The 20,846-nt window shown below is 41.1% G+C and overlaps 4 protein-coding genes across 8 annotated transcripts in view; 1 reads left to right on the top strand and 3 right to left on the bottom strand.

The window, feature by feature from the left end:
- stx12l (syntaxin 12, like) overlaps positions 1-2,722 on the bottom strand; it is a 12,208-nt gene extending 9,486 nt beyond the window's left edge. For 2 of the 4 annotated variants that reach the window (XM_023988760.2, XM_023988764.2), the window contains exons 1-5: positions 2,613-2,722; positions 1,480-1,632; positions 981-1,050; positions 708-801; positions 129-266 (exon numbers count right to left, since the gene is read on the bottom strand). In XM_023988760.2, coding sequence (XP_023844528.1) covers positions 129-266; positions 708-801; positions 981-1,050; positions 1,480-1,579 — 402 coding nt within the window. In that variant the 5' untranslated portion in view covers positions 1,580-1,632; positions 2,613-2,722. The other 2 variants (XM_023988761.2, XM_023988762.3) reach the window with 2 other exon arrangements.
- Positions 2,723-5,263: 2,541 nt separating this feature from the next.
- On the bottom strand, positions 5,264-8,746 carry LOC111964904 (tRNA selenocysteine 1-associated protein 1). The gene is made up of 7 exons (XM_023988773.2): positions 8,538-8,746; positions 8,009-8,106; positions 7,645-7,744; positions 7,372-7,424; positions 6,958-7,111; positions 6,767-6,800; positions 5,264-6,548 (listed from the first exon to the last, which is right to left on the bottom strand). Exons 1-7 carry the CDS (start codon positions 8,559-8,561, stop codon positions 6,403-6,405), a joined length of 609 nt encoding a protein of 202 aa, XP_023844541.1. The 5' UTR covers positions 8,562-8,746; the 3' UTR covers positions 5,264-6,402.
- A 142-nt stretch (positions 8,747-8,888) lies between these two features.
- Positions 8,889-17,237, top strand: LOC111964894 (solute carrier family 25 member 32). Of its 2 annotated transcripts, XM_023988756.3 has the most exons (7): positions 8,913-9,647; positions 9,884-10,034; positions 12,129-12,214; positions 12,900-13,054; positions 15,450-15,563; positions 15,780-15,925; positions 16,212-17,237. In XM_023988756.3, exons 1-7 carry the CDS (start codon positions 9,458-9,460, stop codon positions 16,333-16,335), a joined length of 966 nt encoding a protein of 321 aa, XP_023844524.1. In that variant the 5' UTR covers positions 8,913-9,457; the 3' UTR covers positions 16,336-17,237. The 2 variants fall into 2 exon arrangements, with proteins under 2 accessions (XP_023844525.1, XP_023844524.1); XM_023988757.3 differs by lacking the exon at positions 15,450-15,563 and having other exon boundaries at positions 8,889-9,647.
- LOC111964902 (collagen triple helix repeat-containing protein 1) lies at positions 17,116-19,694 on the bottom strand. Its single transcript, XM_070443790.1, has 4 exons — positions 19,677-19,694; positions 19,269-19,544; positions 18,746-18,962; positions 17,116-17,832 (listed from the first exon to the last, which is right to left on the bottom strand). Exons 1-4 carry the CDS (start codon positions 19,692-19,694, stop codon positions 17,690-17,692), a joined length of 654 nt encoding a protein of 217 aa, XP_070299891.1. The 3' UTR covers positions 17,116-17,689.
- Positions 19,695-20,846: the final 1,152 nt, after the last annotated feature.

Below are 20,846 nucleotides of genomic sequence, written 5' to 3'. Positions count from 1 at the left end.
CGTGAATCAGTCATCATACTGTAATATGACAATGAAACTGTGTTTAATTTTGCCTTTCTAATAATACTATTGGTGAGTGACTATGACAGGCGGCTAATTCTGAGCCAATGAGAAAGCAGGGTGTTTACCGTGAGGCGGGACCCGGACCGGGCCCTGGCCACTGATTCCCTCTCCTTCTCAGCCACCCGTCGCTGGACTGCCTGGAAGTTGTTGAGCGCTGCAGAGAAGTCATTCATCAGTCGGTCCTTCTGGATCTTCTGCTGTCTCTGGAAGGATCAATCCCACAATACAGTAAAGTAGATTAGAGTAGAGTACAGCAAAGTAGAGAGGAGTAGAGTAGAGTACAGTAGAATAGAGCAGAGTAGAGTACAGTACAGTAGAATAGAGTAAAGCAGAGCAGAGTAGTGCAGAATAGAATATAGAATAGATTCAGTAGAATATACTGTATGGTGAGATGTCCTCGCCAGAGTTAGATATGATTTACACATTTGGGTTGTTAGATAAGATGATATACTGTATCAGGAAATAGAACACAAGATTATCGACATACAGTTAATTAGTTTGAAAATGTTAGCATTAGTAGGACTTTGATGTAGCCTGGTCCCAGATATGCTTACACAAACAGATCTSGGACCAGTCCATAGATGTGGAATTCTTCCATAGAACTATAAAAATATACAGTATCTATGCATATAACTTCCACTCACCTGTTCAGAGGGAGGGAGAGGCAGGGAGCCCAGATCTTTCAGGTGTCTGTTGGTCTCTTTGGCCAGCTGGTTGGTGTAGTGCTGTACCTGTTGGCTGTGAGTAGCAAACACACACACACATACATATATATATATTTCCTTAGTGATGCTCTTGTTGTCCCTATCAGTGGTGGAAAAGGCAAAGTGTTGAAGTAGTCAGTTAGTGTTAGTAGTTACTTAGTTACTGAATAGCAGTCAGTAGTAGTAGTCAGCAGTAGTGTCAGTAGTACTCACAGTCTGTCCTGCAGCTCTGGGGTCTCTTGTCTCGTCCCCATCTGGTACAGCATGTTTTTGATCTGCACAGCTGTATAGCAAAACAAAAACTGAGGTGAGCTGAACTAAGAGAAGGGGGAACTGAGAAAGCAGGATAGAACAACTCTTTATCTCTCTCTCTCTCTCTAAATAGAGCACTATATACTGTAGGCAGACTCGGGCTATTCTTGTCTCAGAAGTTACTTTTTTTTTTAAACTTCAGACATCTCTGGCTAATATTAGTTAATTCCAGAGGAGACCAGAATTAGGTGGAAGACACAAATAGAGCCAAAACATCAAGCCTCCTAGACGTATTTGTGATAGTCAATTGTCCAAAGTGTGGGTATCTGGTGTTAGGGTAGGTTATAGAATAGAATATGCCTACTTTAATATACCATACAGGGAAATGTGCATTGCAACATGTCACTCGCAGCAGTAGAACACTGGGTTCTGTCACTGTCTTGTTCATTTCACCACTCACTGTTCTGTGTGATTTTCTGGATGTTGACACTGCATGTCTGGGTGAGGTTGCTGAAGTCTCGCGGCTGCGGGTGGTAGCTGTCTGTTCTCCCGTATGACATCCTTGCTCCTGGCGTCTGTCACTCCGTAGTGGGGACTGAATTGTTGGACACACCTGTCATACAGTCACATATAGCAGCCTTCATATATTCAAACAATCACCATTGTCAGAGTGCATATAATATCATCACTAGAAGCTACATAAGACTAAGTAAGGATMGAAAGACAGAAATAGTTGTGGTTTATCCGACCACATTGGTGGGCTATAATATATCGACTACTTACAGTGCACATTGCCGCATAGGCTAGGCCACATTTCGTCATGAACGCAGGTTGTTTACAATCGGAGCGAAGGTTCGGCAGGCACCCGGGCCGACTGTAGGCTGGCTATCCATGTGCACATAACAAAAATATCCGTCTACTTGGCGCGCTACTTCATTATAATGGCCCAAATAACAGTAGTTTACTGTTGCAAAAAAATATCCCAGAAACGTTATTTAGCGGGTCAACCATGACCAAGATATGAGGTCACGTTATAATTTTAACTGATTATTAATTAGACAATTCTGTGACCTGCTCATTTCATGATTGTAGGCTATAGTATAGCCCAATTGAACATGAATGACTATTTAAGAATAGCCTCGGTCTAACACTATTATTCAACCATAACATCTGAAATATCAGCTAAAATCTCTAAAGTGACAGCGACAAGCCTGCATTACATTAAACATTTTTTTATGGAGAGCCCTCAGTCAGTCTGACATGCTCATATAGGCTATTGGTTTCAATGGGTTGTATAGCCTATAGGCCACTAGGCTAATTAAAATCGAAAGGCAGAAGACAAGCAATTCAACTTAATTAAGAAAACAGCTACAGCTACACAGAAACAATTGTAACCAGTTCCATGTTATGTGTTGAACGCTGTAGATACAACGTAGCCTACCTATCCAGTTGAATCACTTACAGTTATAGGCACTGGCAGTCGCAATGTAGCCTACTTTCTGGGTGGTTTAACCAGTGTAGACAATCAAGATAAATCTGTTTTCTACTTACATATGTAAAATGGTTGATAAAATATTATGATAAAACCCTTACTTTTCAATGCGATTGCAGTATAATGCGTCGTTTCCCGTTTATGTCTCCGTATAATGAGATTTCTTCTAAGACCGAGCCCATAATGCGACGTCACACGTTGGTTGTTGGTCACAGTAATTCAGTGTGCGATTGGGATGTGATTGTGTCAAAGTCACTACTCTGCTCATATTCTGAGGCAGCAGACAAAAACTCATACGCTGAAACATACTAGATCTGTACTAAATAAGTATAATAGCAACCTCGGGTCAAGTGTATCCCTATAGAAAAGTAACTCATTTTATGAATTCTGATTTGTTTATGTTAGGTTATAGGCTACTTTCTCTGTTGATGACAGATTCGAATCTCTGATATGAGGGTTGGGTTATGATTGGAGGGCAGCTCAATCTGCAGGTTCATTATATCAGGCCACTATGAGCAACATCCGTCACTCAGTCCTAAAATCTAGGTCAACATAACTAACGATAGAATAACTAAGCCTTTTGGTTTAATAGAGACCAGCAGTAGTAGGCTGCCCTGTGCCTGTCCCATGACTTTCACACTGCTTCTTATAATGGATCCCAAAGGCTGCTGCATTGAGCTTCACTCACATGACCAGCCGGTGTCAGGTCCATTAGTAGGGCATGAACAGATTGAGTGGGTAGGATTTTGCAACATGGTCTCAGAGCATTTTGTATTATTCTAAACGTAAATCTGTGACACGCCATTTAGTCAAAATGCAAGTGGAGATCTACCTCTGACTTTTTAAATCATGACTTAAAAAACATAAGCCTATGCAACATCAACCAATTAAAACAGTACTGTAGCAATGAGGTTTGTGCAGTAGGCTATAGGCCTAATACATTATCACTGCGTATTGGCAATGCTGGAATTGCCCTGCCAATGTTGTTCTTCTCAGACCATTTTGTGGGGAAAAAAACAGGTAGATGATCAATTTGTTGTATTACTCGTGAAGCACCGCAAAGTGAGCATAATATTTAAAAAAAAGTTTTATTGGACTGATGGCCTACATCTGATGGTCAGTCTGAGGGGAAGGACGGGAAGGGCGGTCACCCGACTCATTGTCCCTCTGGCCTCCGTCCTCCTTCCCCTCAGACTGACCATCAGATGAGAAAAGAGGACACAGTCTTCCAGCTGATGGCAAAACTCAAGTCGCACTGCAGTATTTCTGCCTCATGCACCAATTCATGGTGTTAATCCTTTGACCAGAGAAAGTGAAATATTCCTCCATATTAAAAAAGACAAGCCGCTAATAATAACAACTCAAGTTTATCGGAACACTTTGCTAAACTCGTTCATTGCAGCTGTAGTACTGTTTGTAGCATTTGGAAGTAGGGCGAACGCACATTTAATGGCTTATAACTGTTTTGAACAAAGTGTTGACAGTGCTGAATAACAACTTAAACATGAACTTACACATAAAAACAGCAGCTCTTCGCTGTATTCGTTGTCTCTCTCTAGTCATGGTTTTAAAAGTTGTGAAATGTCAGTATCAACTTTGCTGTGCGTTCGATGCTTCTTTTTTTCCAGTCTATGGCTCGATAAACTGTGCAGACACAGTAATCTGAGCCATTTGATTGGCAAACTGTAGGTCTATAGATGCACTTGATTCGCTCTCGGGGGCCTGCCGGGTAGGCGGAGTTCTACCTTCAGACACATGAAATGGTTCAAAATGGGAACACTTTGCCTTCCCGGTGCTAGGGCTGCTGAATCAAGTGCACCTACCGCCAACAGCGTGAAACAAATACAAAAAATAGGAACGCAAGGCTTTATCGTTGGCATTTTTACAGAAATGTTTGGTGATCGACTAGGAATGCCTTGGAGATTGACCGGTTGGTGACCACTGATTTAGTATATGTTACGTTTCATATGGTATGTATTAATTTGTTGATGTCCATCATCCATTTCGTATGTTACCAATTGAAAAACGTACAATATGTTGCGAAATTGCAAAACGTATATGTTACAAATTCCAATTTGTTGTGGCTAACATTAGCTAGGTGGCTAACGCTAATGTTAGCTAGCTCTAGGGGTTAAGGATAGGAGAAGGGTTAGCTAAAAGGATTAAAGTTAGGGGAAGGATTAGCTAAAAAGATTAAGGTTAGGGGAAGGGTTAGCTAACATGCTAAGTAGTTGCTAATTTGCTAAAATGCTCAAGTTGTCCATGATGACATTTGAACATGCAACCTTCAGGTTGCTAGACGTTCACATTATCCACCCACCCATCCATCCCGACCAACCTACTTTCATTTTTGCCATAAGAAACCTATGTGAGCATACCAAACTAAACATAACATACTCATTTGAGTGTTCCGGATTTACGTATACTATGTTACATCTAGTCTATGAGAACAGTCTGCAACCATAGACACTCTCTGGGGCTGGGTGTGTGGAATGATTGAGGTAGCTGGATGCAAACTGAAAGCTCTGTTTTACTATTGTTTCACTTCAGGATTCTGATTCCAGCCTATAATTGAGGAGGATTCTAGGAAGGAATACCCCCCTCTCTCTTTTCAAATAGAGTAACAGATTATTTTAGTGCCCTAAAGTTTGTTTCGGAATTAGGTTGTTCCACATTGCCAAGACATAGCTACACTCCTGAAGAATAGCAAATTAAAAGACAAAAAAATGCAATAAATTCACAACCAAATATATTATATAATTAATTAAATGTATCAAAATTTGCTTTTAATACATGTCGGTCTCAGAGCATCAATGTCACATGTATTTCTCTTCAAAAGCAAGACACATGAACACTGGTGATGTGAGCTTGTAGATACGGATATTCTTTGCTGTAGTCAGCATGTGGTCTCGGAGCTAATTAACACTGAACAAGCTGATCTGATACTGTATTTCAACTACAGTAATATGAGGTGATCTGTAGACTAGCCTTAAAGAATACCACCATATCCTGCTAAACAGGACATTGCATTTGATATTGATGAAACAGTTACACTTTATAATAACTCAAATTAACAAGCATTCATAACCAACTTAAAGTATTTCATTATATGAAAACATGTAAAAGCATTTATATTAATTTATGAAGCATTTATAACATATTATTCATGTAAGTTATTATAAAGTGCTACTGATGAATTGAGAATGAATACACACACCTCAACATTGTCTTGTGTTGACGAATATTTACACAAAGCAGAATCAACAATCCTGTCTGTACCACAGCTTTCAAATTATAACATGGAGGAGAAAGGTTTAAAACACCCACTACACAGTCTTCCACTCCACAATAAAAAGCAAGTGACCCTAGATAGATAATCAATAGGTTGAAAAGGGTGTCGAATAGGGATTATATTTCAATCTTATTCTATTTTCCAGTGTGGACAATAAATATGAAAAGGAAGCTATGTGAAGGAGGGAAAAGACAGAGGCTCATACTAGCACTGCGGTCCATTTAGGATATGATTACAAAGACATCAAGCACCGAAACAAGCCTGTTCATTGGGCAATTGGACAAAACCAGTGCCCAATAACCCAAAAGAAATGAGTGGGGGTGAGCAATAAAAATTAAATTAAATTCAAACATGAGGGGGGCATCCTTTCAGTCACTGGAGCTGGGTTCACACGAATCACACGAATCATACACTGTGGTCTGTTCGCTTAGCTTAGCCCATTGCAAGAGTACAAGACACTGAAGACCAGCTACTCTTGGCAGGCAGGACGAGATGCCTTTACCCTTTGAACCTTCACACTGGGCTGTTCCAAACAATCCACATCGAGAGGTTGAGAGAGTCCGACTGTTGCTGTCTGTCGACCAGGGGGTCTGCTAGCTCTACTGTGCCTTGGATGGTGCAGCAGCAGTAGGACCAGGAGGCTCCAGGGCAGGCCAGTGGCAGTCTATGAGGGCATCATAAAGCTCCTCACTCTCCTCCATGTACTGCCTGTTGACTGCCACCACATCCAATGCCACCATGGGGTCTGCAGGAGGCACACACACAAGGCACACAGTAAGAACACACAGTCAGGCACACAGACAAAGGGGCACAGCCCAAGAGCCTTAAAGATCAGACAGACTGGACAGTTTGAAGGCTATACTCCAGGCCTAGGTTCAATACATTATGTCAAATAGTGTCAAATACTTAAGCTGCTTTTTTGTATCATGAAGCTAGAGAAATGAAAGAAAACAGAGCACTCACACTCCAGTCCATCATCTTCAGTCTCCCCATAACCCTAAAACAAAAAGAAAGGTCTTTACTCACAACAGCCATGCCCTAACCCTGAGAACCATGGTTATTAACCTCTAACATCACATATTCAGTGGTCATTAGAATGGTACCGCTTATGTATATGTAAAGAGTGATAGAGTAGAGGGGGTGGGAGAACACACCTGGTTGCTATAGTCATAGTGGTTGTAGTTGTAACCTCCGTAGCTGCCTGTGTTCTGGTCATACCCCCAGTTGGAGTAGTAGTCAGGGTACTGTTGGTAGTACTGGTTGTTGTATGAGTATGGCTGATTGTACCTGTTGTCTGAGTAACCACCTCTGTTTTTACAGGATAGAAAACCTTTATGAATAAACATATAATTATTAAAAATCAATATGCTATTAATAATGAGTTATGAATGAAAAGTGTGGATTATTTGGGATATGTCCTATATCTGTGATGGGAGACAACTTGAACATACCAAACAAATGGAGTAAAAGTGTCTTCTTTCATCTACACACAACTACCTTCTCTACTGTATGAAGGGAGGCTCCGTTAGTCCCTGGACAAAGTAAGTTCAGTGGCATGCAGTACATACCTGCTCTCTCCTTGTCTTCCATATGTGGCGCGGTTTAGTTTGAACCTCTTCGGCTGTAGAGAAGAGAGAGTTTTTTTCAGAATGGATTATTCCAGACGTTATTTATTTCTAATAAAGTTAATGGGTATATCAATAGTTCACCATATGCCCTATACATATCCAATCCTCCCAGAGTGCCTGAAATAGGTGTAGTAGGTAGGGGCTATGTGTTGATTCGGGATTGGAAATCAATGTGGAATCATTAAGTGGTGTGTGTGTGTGGTGGCCCTGTACCGGTGTGGCTCCAGGGAGAGGCTTCCCGTTGACTTTCCTTAGACACCTCTCAGCAGTGGCCTCGTCCGCCAGCTCAACAAAGCAATAGCCTGCCGCACCCCTACACAAGGTGGAGAAGGACCGAAACACATACGTGTCGTGTTTGGTGGTTGTGCAAGTTCTTCTGTTGTTGAATAGTGATAGTAATATACAGTAGCTACAAGACATCCCCAAAGACAAAAAAAGTCTGCATTAGTCATAACCCTTCTATTGTAGTAGCCTAATGTTCTCCCGTCTTACCAGTTCATTTTGTTCCGGATGATTCTCACCCCCACCACAAGCTCTCCCATGGTGGCGAATGCACGAGAGNGTTCTCCCGTCTTACCAGTTCATTTTGTTCCGGATGATTCTCACCCCCACCACAAGCTCTCCCATGGTGGCGAATGCACGAGAGATGAACTTCTCGTCCATATAAGGCTCTAACTACAGGGGATGAGAGAAAAACACTAAGTTGAACAGAAAACCTCTACTCTAGCTAGCTACTGTAAGTTGCCTACACTCTGTTACTCTGTACTCTACACTCTAGCTAGCTAGCTACATTCAACTGAACATATTCTCAAACGTTCAGGGTCACTGACTTGGCGTGGTCTTTATCACCCAGAAATTACAGTCTTCACTAGTATAGAGGCTCTTTGGGGCTTGTCAGTGAGCAAGAACTAGTTCACGTTGGCCAAATATTAAAAAAAATGCCTGAGGGTGCATCTATTATCTAACGAGCTAGTTGTTATCACGGTGGTAGCACTGAGGGGAGGTAACACTAGCTATCCTAAAGTGGGAGTCACACAAGAGCTAGGATATGCTAATGCTAGTTTTCTGTGCATGCAAAGTTGTTATAATAACATATCAGGACTTACATTACCCATCCATAAGCAACTCATTTTGTTTACAATTTCAGTTCACCAACGTAAACACAGCTTCATAACACAAGCTGCGATTGTTGCAAATCTGCAGACTGCCATCTAGAGGATTTGCGGATGGTGGTTGGGGGTGTTCCTTTTACTGTTGCATTGTGGGATAGTAAAGTCCTCCACATTGCGTCACATTTCCTAAAACGTATTGGCGCTTTTGGTGCGTTCAAGACAACTGGGATTTCGGAAAAAAACGTCAGGGATCTTCAGGTCGGAAAGTCCGAGTTCGAGAAAGAGGCCCGAGTTCCCGGCTTGGAACTCCGAGTTGGATGACGTTTTCTCAGGCGGAGTTCGTTTTTCCGAGTTCCCAGTTGTCATGAACGCACTGAAGTCGGAAGTCTGAGATTTCCGAGTTGGCTGTTGTTTGAACACTGCACCGTAAGAAAACTGGAAACGCGGGGGAAAACGAGGTCAAATCATGAAGTCAGTTATCTTCGGGTAGGAAAGTCGGAGCTCTAGAAAGATGTCCGAGTTTCCGATTTGGAATTCCGAGTTGGATGACGTTCAAAACGATTTACCCAGTTGGAGCTATTTTTTCCAAGTTCCCAGTTATCTTGAACCCACGGAAGTCGGCGATTTCCGAGGTCTGAGTACCAGTTGTTTTGAACTGGGCATATCCGCTGCGAACTAGTCATTGGAAAGGTCGTGCCAGGCATAAATGTAGCTTGTACCACATGACAAAGACGTGGGTCACTAAAACGTCTTAAAATATGATGTGGTTACTTCAAGTATGTGCCTTTTGGATTCCGGGATTCGATTTTACAGTAGCACGAAAGCGTGCGCGTTCAGTTCAATAAAATCTGAAGAATCAAATAACATTAGCTGACGTTACCTTCTAGCTAAATTCACAGAATAACTAGGTAAACATGAGTCCTGCTACAGGACTTCCTGCTTCTTCGGGATCCCCTGGAAGTAGCACACCTTTCTCCATAACTGGACATATCCAGCAAGTCTACAGCCATGTCAAAATAGAGAATTTGGTTGCAGGACTCAGTGGAGGAGTCGTGTCAACACTGGTGCTTCACCCTCTTGACCTAGTCAAAATCAGGTTTGCAGGTAACGTATGTCAATGTGTGGCTCTTAACCTCTTAGCTACAAGGTGTTTATTTGTCCTGACTAAAAAGGATTTGCAGCAGCTAGCTAACTTCTACCTTTGACAGGTGTAAGAACCTGAAAATGATGCAATCGGCACATGGTAATAACATAGGAGTAGCTTGCTACCTGGCTATAACAGTTGATGTTCTGTTGACTCTGACAGTTCATGTTTTCCCCTGCCTTGTCTTTTCCTGCAGTGAGTGATGGACTGGACCTGAGACCTAAATATAATGGCATTATTCATTGTTTGAGAAATGTGTGGCAGCAGGAGGGGGTCCGAGGACTCTACCAAGGAGTCACCCCCAACATCTGGGGTGCTGGGGCATCATGGGGCCTCTACTTTTTCTTGTATGTATAACCAGAAGAAGTAAAACCAGTCTACTTTCTCAGGGATAATAACTTTACAATATGACACTGGATGACATGACAGTCCATCAGCTGACATATATTTGAATTTCAATAGTCTATCCCAGGTTTTTTTTAAACTTTTCTTTACCAGGTAAACTGCAGACATTTTTTTTTTACAAAATCAAATTTTCTGCAATTCTACAAATGTTTCCATTGAGGTGACATAAAATGTTGTAGATTTGAAGCTAGTTTACAGCAATTCTACACAGTTTGGCATGGAGCTGAGAGACAATTCTACGGTTTTAAAGCTAATTTCCAGCAATTCTATGCATTTTGCAATGCTTAATGCTGTGTTCTGCTGCTCAGACATTATAATAAAATCCCTGACTGTCTGGCTATTATTGGATTGTTAGTGCTCAAATATGGTATTATTTCAAATATATACAGTACCAGTCAAAAGTTTGGACACCTACTAATCTTTATTTTTACTATTTTCTACATTGTAGAATAATAGTGAAGACATCAACACTATGAAATAACACATATGGAATCATGTAGTAACCAAAAAAAGTGTTAAACAAATATATTTGAGATTTGAGATTCTTCAAAGTAGCCACATTTTGCCTTGATGACAGCTTTGCACACTCTTGGCATTCTCTCAACCAGCTTCATGAGGTAGTCACCTGGGATGCATTTAAATTAACAGGTGTGCCTTGGTAAAAGTTCCTTTGTGGAATTTCTTTCCTTAATGCATTTGAGTCAATCAGTTGTGTTGTGACAGGGGTGGTATACAGAAGATAGCCCTATTTGGTAAAAGACCAAGTCCATATTATGGCAAGAACGGCTCAAATAAGACATGAAGGTCAGTCAATCTGGAAAATGTAAAGAACTTTGAAAGTTTCTTCAAGTGCAGTCGCAAAAACCATCAAGCGCTATGATGAAACTGGCTCTCGTGAGGACCGCCACAGGAAAGGAAGACCCAGAGTTACCTCTGCTGCAGAGGATAAGTTCATTAGAGTTAACTGCACCTCAAATTGCAGCCCAAATAAATTCTTCACAGAGTTCAAGTAACAGACACATCTCAACATCAACTGTTCAGTGGAGACTGTGTTAATCAGGCCTTCATGGTTGACTTTCTGCAAAGAAACCACTATTAAAGGACACCAATAAGAAGAAGAGACTTGCTTGGGCCAAGAAACACAAGCAATGGATATTAGACCGATATTAGTCCAAATTTCAGATTTTTGGTTCCAACCGCTGTGTATTGGTGAGACGCAGAGTAGGTGAACGGATGATCTCTGCATGTGTGGTTCCCACCATGAAGCATGGAGGAGGAGGTGTGGGGGTGCTTCGCTTCGCTGGTGACACTGTCAGTGATTTATTTAGAATTCAAGGCACACTTAAGCAGCATGGCTACCACAGCATTCTGTAGCGATACGCCATCCCATCTGGTTTTGGCTTAGTGGGACTATCAATTGTTTTTCGCTAGGACAATGACCAAAAACACATCTCCAGGCTGTGTAAGGGCTGTTTGACTAAGAAGGAGAGTTGCATCAGATGACCTGGCCTTCACGATCACCCGACCTCAACCCAAATGAGATTGTTTGGGATGAGTTGGACCGCAGAGTGAAGGGAAAGCAGCCAACAAGTGCTCAGCATATGTGGGAACTCCTTCAAGACTGTTGGAAAAGCATTCCTCATGAAGCTGGTTGAGAGATACATTTTATTTTATGTATTTAACTAGGCAAGTCCGTTAAGAACAAATTCTTAATTACAATGAGGGCCTAGGAACAGTGGGTTAACTTCCTTCATACTGGACACAGAGACGTAAAAATTGTATCCACGATGGTATTCTGTTGCAGCTAGCGATATTCATAAAATAAATATTTTTCACATTAAACCCCCCCCCCAAAAAAATGTGCGTATGCCCTGCAGCCCAGTTTGAAATCCCCTGATCTATCCAATCAAATATGAACTCATAACTTAACATGACTGTTGATAATAGCACTTTTAAATAGCAATGGTAGCTTAGGGATTTGTCTATTGAAATGTCCAATGAATTTTCTGTACTGTCTGTGTTAACTTCCCCCACAGTTACAATGCCATCAAGGCGTACACTAAGGAAGGGCGTCAGTCTGAACTGAGTGCCACAGAACACCTGCTGTCAGCCGCCCAAGCAGGTTAGTACTGCCTCTGTCTAGACCCCAGGGACACACACACTGATGGTGGCGTGAGGTCAATACAATGTCTATAACCACAACTTCGAAGGTCAACACTGTTTTATCTATCCGCATAGGACCAGTGTGGGTCGGTCCATGCTTTCATTCCAATCAAACAGTTACCGTTACACAGCGAAATAAACATATAGTCTGCTCCACTAGTCCAGACTTTGATTAGTTGAATCAGGCGTGTGACTGACTGGTTGGAACAAAATATTTGACACTTCTGACTCAGGAAAAAGTACATATGTGTATACATTACATTACAGTTACTGGTAAATTTTGTGACCTTTTATTCCTTTTTTGGCTATATACAGTCATGTGATTTGATTTACCCTAGCCTAATGATGTTAGAGAGCTCAGTGGAATAAACTAATGCACTGCACTCACTGCCAGACAATGGTAAAGGGAAGAACTGACTGCCCTGTGTCATGTTCTACCAACCTCAAGTAACTTTAATGAAACTTAATGAGATAGGAGTCTTCACCAGCTCCATCCTTCACAGGCTCCATGTAATGTAGCGTAGAGCTTGTAGTTTGCTTTAATTCATGTTGTACACTTATGCAGCTGTGTGTGTGTGTGTGTGTGTGTGTGTGTGTGTGTGTGTGTTAGCTCAGAAACTCACCTCTTTTCCCTCTGTCTCCAGGTGTATTGACTCTCACCCTAACCAACCCTATCTGGGTGACTAAGACTCGCCTGGTGCTGCAGTATAACGCTGATCCCACCAGGAAACAGTATAAAGGGATGATGGATGCACTAGTGAAGATCTACCGGCATGAGGGGATACCTGGACTGTACAGGGTGAGGCTCAGTATAACCCAGGTTTTGTCATCTGTATGTATGATGGCTGTATCCTGAATAGAGCTTATTAGGACTCTTGTCTGCTTACAGGTCAGGTCCAGTGAATGTGCAGGACATGTGAATGGTGCCATATGTAAACATGTTTTCTCCTTAAGATCCCTCACAGCCTAAAATTAGGCAATGTACCATAACACTTCAATTTAACGCTGTCTCAAATAGCCACCTGTCCTTTTTAATAGCCGGGCATCGGCAAACACTTCAGCAAATAAATGCCCGTTTCAAATAAACGCTGGGTCTAAATGAATTGTTTACGAGGTTACCATGGACAAAGCTCTGATATTCCCACAGTCAACATTTTTTTTTTTTATTCTGTCATTGTTGCTAGCCATGGCGCCACCAAAAAGAAAACACGAGATCAAATGGAGCTCTCTATGTAGCTGATGCGTGAAATTGGGGAGTATGATAGGCACGCTAGTCTTTGCAAGTCTGATCTACAATGGATTTGTTATTATAATGTTTATACTGGTCACAATAAACAGTGTGGTAGTCTTTTCAACTTTTCATTGAGAAAAGCTGTGTGCATTAAGGAAATAGTCGCCTGGCTCAAATAGAAGCCTGTCTCTAATAAGCACAGATTGTGTTCAGTGATTGAAGCAAATAAACACCACGGCTATTAAAGATGCAGAAATCGCTCTGACATTTCTTGGTTGCTCAAATTCTAATAGTTCTAATAAGACTCCTGAACAGGTAATCAAATGGCTACCCGGGCTGTTTGCATTGTGTTCCCCCCCTAACCCCTCTTTTACGCTGCTGCTACTCTCTGTTTATCATATATGCATAGTCACTTTAACTATACATTCATTTAAATACTACCTCAATTAGCCCGACCAACCGGTGCCCCCGCACATTGGCTACCCGGGCTAACTGCATTGTGTCCCGCCACCCACCACCCGCCAACCCCTCTTTTACGCTACTGCTACTCTCTGTTTATCATATATGCATAGTCACTTTAACCATATCTACATGTACATACTACCTCAATCAGCCCGACTAACCGGTGCCTGTATATAGCCTCGCTACTGTGTATAGCCTCGCTGCTGTTATTTATCACTGTCTTTTTACTGTTGTTTGTATTTCTTTACTTATCTATTGTTCACCTAATACCTTTTTTGGGGAAAATTGCACTGTTGGTTAGAGCTTGTAAGTAAGCATTTCACTGTAAGGTTGTATTTGTTCCACGTGACAAATAAACTTTGATTTGATTTGAGTTAGCCTCATTTAATTTAGTGTAGTGTAGAGAATCATTGTACCATCTAAACCGCTGTGAAATAGCTTTTCCATACTCCAAAATATTGAAATAGCCACATAGAACAGATCTACCACTTCTTAGACCTGCTTTCAATGAGTGACATACCTACAACTCACATTTCAATGTGAATTTGGTCATTTTCCCAAAAAGTTACATATTGCAGCTTTTATTGAAGTTTTACAGTATGTACTGTAGTTGCATAAAATTTGAATGTATGTCTTGTAGACTACCACTAGGGGGCAGTACATCCATTTGACATTTTAGCAATTTAGCACACTCTTATCCAGAGGGACATACATTTAGTGCATTCATCTTAAGATAGCTAGGTGAGACGACAACATTTCAGTCAGTGGTGGAAAAAGTACCAAATTGTCATACTTCAGTAAAAGTAAAGATACATTAATAGGAAACGACTCAAGTGAAAGTCGCCCATTAAAATTCTACTTGAGTAAAATTTTAAGTATCTGGTTTTAAATATACTTAAGTATCAAAAGTAAATGTAATTGCTAAAATATACTTAAGTATAAAAAGCAAAAGTATCAGTCATTTCAAATTCCTTATATTAGGCAATCCAGACGGCACCAAACCAGTACAGCTACCCCAAAAACTACTTAAGTGGTATGTTAAAGTATTTTTACTTAACTACTTTACACAGCTGTTCACAGTCATAGTAATACGTACATTTTTTCCTCAATAAAGTATTTAGTAGTGTTAGTAGAAGTAGATCATGCACAGGGCAGGGCTGATCAATGTCAGTCCTCTAAGGCCAAAACACTTCTGGTTGTCATCCTCTACTTCTAATAAGGGACTAATTCAGACTTGGGACACCAGTTGAGTGCAATTAACTACCAGGTAGAAACAAAAACAGAAGTGTTTCGGACCTCCAGGACCGGAATTGAACAGCCTGGGTAGTCGATAGGATAAATTGTCTTTCAAGATATTAGTGTCTTTAAATCAGCTATAAGTATTTTTCAATATTATAAATACCATGATCATATCAATTGGATTTGGAAGATAATATATAACATTTCACTTCAAAGTTTATTTGTCAGGTACAGATAATGACCCCGGTGTTTAATCCTCCAGGGGTATGTTCCTGGTTTATTTGGCACATCACACGGGGCATTGCAGTTCATGGCCTATGAGGAGCTAAAGAGAGACTACAACAAATATAAGAAAATGCCTTCAGAAGCTAAACTGGTGAGTGCAGACTGCAGAGTGAGGAAACATTAAGACTTCTATAACCACACTTAGTTTTAATGACTCAACCATATGGGTAATAAACCTTTAAATTACTTATTAAGAAAACCCACATCTAAGTGTTGCAGGATTTCTGGAAGAATTACCGTAATGCTTATGAAAGAAGTGACTCACAGGCATCATTCCTCCAACCTCTCTCTCTCTCGGTCTGACCAGAATCCATTGGAATATATCACAATGGCAGCTCTATCCAAAATATTTGCTGTGGCTACCACATACCCTTACCAGGTGGTGCGGGCTCGCCTGCAGGACCAGCATAATAAGTACAATGGAGTCCTGGATGTGGTCAGGAGGACATGGAGGTAGGCCAAGACCACACTGTTGGTTAACTGTACATACAGGGAAAACAACTAGTTTTAGGTTAACTAGCCAAAACTTGGTAGAATTGACTGTTAACTGGGCATATAACCATGTTCATGGGTTAGGTAACATAACAGTATGAAGCAACGAAGATCTGCAGCTTCAAACTCTAACCCTACAGAGAGCCATGAGAAAGCTTGCTAACGCCCATTCCAGTGCTGCCATTTCAGTCTGTTTTTTTTCTCCCACATAGTGACTACTGTGTTTCTTTTGGCCCCTCCTCCACAGGAACGAGGGAGCTGTAGGTTTCTATAAAGGCATGGTGCCCAACCTGATCCGTGTCACCCCAGCCTGCTGTATCACCTTCGTGGTCTATGAGAACGTGTCTCGCTTCCTGATGGGCCAGAAGTGAGGAGGACTAAGGAGACAGCCATGGAAGGACCACAAAAAGGAAGGGATTCAGACAGTGTATGTGGCGCTAGATAAGATAAGCCATGAACTAAAGTCTGCAGAACTGTCACAGCAGGTAACTGGACAACTGAAGCGGACATATCACCTGGATGCACCTCTGGCAGCCGAGTCAAAACATGATGTTGACAATGCTGATAATTAAAGACTGGTCTCTGTCTCTTCCTTGGATGCATCACAGAAGAACAGACCTACTGGTACTGTACAGGATGTGGGTGTGAAACATCAAAGCAAAAAGCAAACATTCTTTCAATGCTGCTGGCTGGCTGTGTGTGTGTGTGTTAAAAGAGCATACCTGCTATTTTCAGGGTACTAATGTATGCCCAATTTGTTTTTATTTAATGGATTGGTATCATACTGTAGTGCATATAATTATGTCATAGGAAATGATCACAGATGACTGATTGCACCGTTTAACATCTTTGAAATAATGTTAATTTCAGAAGTCTTAATTTGAAATATCAATGTTGAATTGGCATTAGTTCATTTTCAGGTAAAATGTTCTATTAAAGTTTAAAGCTTTATGTTGCTTTTGCATTTCAGATAATTTTACATTTTGCTGTTCTGTGTTCACTTGTCATTTCAAAACGATATGAACACAATTTTTTTTATGAATTCACCTGGTCATGCATAAACAATGTTCAACAAAAGTTCTTCTCTGATAGTAAAACATTTGTTAGCTTTTTGTAGCTTCAGATTACATTTAACAAAGATAACAAAGATATCAACACATGCATTTCTTTATTAATTTACCTGGTAATGCATAAACCAATGTTCAAATGATGTTCTTCTCTGATAGGAAAACATTTGTTAGCTTTTTTTGCTTCAGATAAAATTTTAAAGCTGTGCCGTGTTAACTTGTCACTTGAAAAATATATCTACCCATGCATTTCTTTATGAATTCACCAATTTTCAAAAAACGTATTTTCTGATAGGAAAACATGTTATAGTGTAATGAGTAACACAATGCTTGATTCATATAACATATTACTTATTTGACAGTAATTCAAAATCTTGCCTTATTAAACAGGAATGGGACTAATGAGGAATAAATCTAATTTCAGGTGGCCAATATACTAGACCCTACCCATGTGCTGTAGTACAAAACATTCAAGTGAACATCAGTGATCCTGTAGTAGGCTTTAGCCACAACTGAAGTTGTCTGATTGGCCAGAGGACATTGTCAAAGACTAGGAACCCATCCAGAAACTAAACTGATATGTAGTCAAAGGCTTCAGAAGGACTGTTAGGGGTTCTTTCTCTATGGGGCCTGGTCCCATCACTTAATAAAGACGGCCTCATTTGGGCAACTCCTCTATGAAGACCCTGGATACGGAGTTCCACCCTGTAGATGCGTCTCCTCTGGGGTAGTCAGCACAGGTCCCCACCCAGATAGCCACGTCCACCAGGCCTGCCCGGATCCCCTCACACAACCCTTCAACTGGGACAAGACGAGAGGAATACACAGGTCATAGATCCCCTCACACAACCCTTCAACTGGGACAAGACGAGANCCACCCAGATAGCCACGTCCACCAGGCCTGCCCGGATCCCCTCACACAACCCTTCAACTGGGACAAGACGAGAGGAATACACAGGTCATAGATCCCCTCACACAACCCTTCAACTGGGACAAGACGAGAGGAATACACAGGTCATAGATCCTCTCACACAACCCTTCAACTGGGACAAGACGAGAAGAATACACAGGTCATAGATCCCCTCACACAACCCTTCAACTGGGACAAGACGAGAAGAATACACAGGTCATAGATCCCCTCACACAACCCTTCAACTGGGACAAGACAAGAAGAGGAGTTACTCTAACAACTGTTAACAAAGTGTTGTTTCTACAGTCATTAATGCATAGTTAAAAGGACAAAGTGTCACTGAGAAAAATACTAAGGTCATTGAGGTATATTTACAAGACAACTTCCTGAGTTACATTGAACACACACTGCCGTATGTGTGCCAATAGAAGGGCTGTTAATTGCTTTGTTTTGGTCTTGCTACAGTGGTGAACTTGGCAGCTAAAGAAAAAATAATAATAATATGAAGTGGGCATGCGTATGCCAAATGTCTTGCTTCACAGTAGAATTTAAACAGTAATAGTAGAGATATTATTAATATTTTAAGGCTACAATAGATTTCACATTTGAGATATATAAGCAAAATACCACCACAAACAAATAGCTACCACTAGCTACACTATCTCAGTTTAGCTCCGTTCCACTTACCGGATGAGCTATACATGTTGGTGGTATAATCTGTAACCAGATGAGGTTCTGTATATAGTGAGTGTAAGGTTGATTACCAGATGAGGTTCTGTGTATAGTGAGTATAAGGTTGATTACCAGATGAGGTTCTGTGTATGTTGATGGTGGAGTTGAGCTCAGGGCTGCCTTGGTCGAGGTAGATGATGAACTCGATGGGCAGAGGTCCTGTACACTCAGCTCCGTTGAAGGTGAAGTACCAACGCTGGCAGCAGGCTGTCTTACACTTCAGCCTCAGGGAGCCGCTGAAGAGCACACGCAGGGCACTGTCTGAACGCAGCTTGGTGAATGTACAGTCCTACAGGGAGACACGAGAGATGGAGAGGAAATCCTAACACTAGCATCCAATGATAGCATCTTCAATGTTTTATGTTTTGTATTCATGTCTCATTTCAATTCAGTGTGAATAATACAATGTTGTTAACAGTAATTATACTGTTAGTACAGAGGCTTAAGAGCAAATTTAAATAACATGTTAACGAATGCTTTTCTCTAAACGAACACAATCAATATTATTATGGATGATCAATATAGTAATAATGCTGATGTAACTATATTACTCCGTGCCCCAGATCCTGTCTAATGAGCATTGCCTGCTACTTACAGCTATCTTGCCCAGGTCGATCCCATAGTTGAGTGAGTTCCAGGCACACTGCTTGTAGTTGGGTTTCCAGGGCTCCTCAAACACCTCACTCACACACTCTCCTTTCTCCCCCTTGATGCCATCGCGCCCCGGGATGCCAGGGGTCCCAGGGATGCCATTGGTGCCAGGGTTACCCTCCCTGCCAGGGGTACCAGCCGGACCCTGGGGGCAGCTGTTGTACTGGAGAATGAGAGAGGGAGGGAGAGAGGAAGAGATGGAGGGAGAGAGAGAGAGACACTGTTATAATGGGGAACAAGAGGGAGAGACAGACTGTTCTAATAACCACACTAATAACATACCACCTAGAGTTAAGAAATACCAGGTTGTCATCTAAGCATCATATGAACTACATCAAATGTATGTGCCCACATTCATGACAATGTACATCTAGACCTGTAATGGATAATGGTGGACACAGACATCAGTTCAATGTCTAGATTTGATTTACAGTTGATTGAGTTGTCAACTAACGTGAATTCAACCTGAAATCAACAGAAAGGTGAACCTTGTCATGAATTTAGGCTAAAAGTTGGGTGAAAAAAAGACAACCATTTCTGAAATTACTTTACGTTGATGACTTTTTGCAAATCCAATCACATTGATTTTTGTTTGTTTAAATGATGTGGAAACAACATTGATTTAACCAGTTTGTATCCAGGGGGACTTGACTCCCAATCACAAAAGTGCAAAAGAAGATGTCAAATGTCTGGGCCATTTGTGACCAAAATAAGTGAGTGATAGAGTGAATGAATCAGGAATTCAYAGTGTAAATCTGTGTTCCTGTGTTTGTGGTCAGTCGGTGACTTGAGACAGACAGACCAGCATGATTCAATGTCCAGTTCTGTTTTGTTTAAACAGATGCTCCCTCTTACTCACAGTGACTAGAGACAGGCTGGCCAAAGTAACCATACCACACACAGAGAGAGAAACCATGCTTCTCTAACATGACTGCTTATTGTAAGACTCTCATACTTAGATATACTTGGTGAATCTGCAACTGAGTAAATGTAAATTGTAAGTCGCTCTGGATAAGAGCGTCTGCTAAATGACTTAAATGTAAATGTAATGTAAATTGGGGGAAATCATGAAGTATTTTTCTGTGCTGTTGTCTGATGTACTAGGCCTAGAGTCCAGTATTTAACATACAAACGTGTGATACTCTTAGCTAAGCACATTGTATCAGAATAAATAATGTAGCCATGTTCTCAGATCAAGAACATTCACTCAAAGGATATATAGGAACATAGGATCTTTTTTTTTGCCAGTGCTCAATGAAGTCATCAGTAACCGTTGAGAATCGTCTAGGAAAATGTCCGCTTATTATTAGTCATGCAGCTGTGCTGTGCTAGGTTGTGCTGTGCTGTGCAAAGCCTGAGTCTTCTATAACAAAAAAAGAAACCAAAGACAACTTCAGCTTATATTACAGTGAACTGGTTATTTCAAGAACTTGTTCTAATTTGAGCTGATATTGTTCATATTACTTTTAGACAATGAGAATTTCAGGAATGCCAAAATCAAATATAAAATGGGGTAGACTAT

This window comes from Salvelinus sp. IW2-2015, linkage group LG6.1, assembly GCF_002910315.2.
Source record: "Salvelinus sp. IW2-2015 linkage group LG6.1, ASM291031v2, whole genome shotgun sequence".
Lineage (NCBI taxonomy): Eukaryota > Metazoa > Chordata > Actinopteri > Salmoniformes > Salmonidae > Salvelinus > Salvelinus sp. IW2-2015.
Note: the sequence above shows the minus strand (reverse complement) of the source record. Positions and strands in the feature narration are given on the sequence as shown.

Excerpts from the sequence above, each read along its gene's own strand:
- LOC111964894 (XM_023988756.3), top strand. The coding sequence starts at position 9,458 with ATGAGTCCTGCTACAGGACTTCCTGCTTCTTCGGGATCCCCTGGAAGT. Across the intron at positions 13,055-15,449 it reads GGATACCTGGACTGTACAGG|GGGTATGTTCCTGGTTTATT; the intron begins GTGAGGCTCAGT and ends TTAATCCTCCAG. Across the intron at positions 15,564-15,779 it reads TGCCTTCAGAAGCTAAACTG|AATCCATTGGAATATATCAC; the intron begins GTGAGTGCAGAC and ends CGGTCTGACCAG.
- LOC111964904 (XM_023988773.2), bottom strand. The coding sequence starts at position 8,561 with ATGAGTTGCTTATGGATGGGTAAT. Across the intron at positions 8,107-8,537 it reads GTTGCTTATGGATGGGTAAT|TTAGAGCCTTATATGGACGA; the intron begins GTAAGTCCTGAT and ends CATCCCCTGTAG. Across the intron at positions 6,801-6,957 it reads ACTATGACTATAGCAACCAG|GGTTATGGGGAGACTGAAGA; the intron begins GTGTGTTCTCCC and ends TTTTTGTTTTAG.
- LOC111964902 (XM_070443790.1), bottom strand. Across the intron at positions 18,963-19,268 it reads TCGACCTGGGCAAGATAGCT|GACTGTACATTCACCAAGCT; the intron begins GTAAGTAGCAGG and ends GTCTCCCTGTAG. Across the intron at positions 17,833-18,745 it reads CATACACAGAACCTCATCTG|TTGAAGGGTTGTGTGAGGGG; the intron begins GTAATCAACCTT and ends GTCTTGTCCCAG.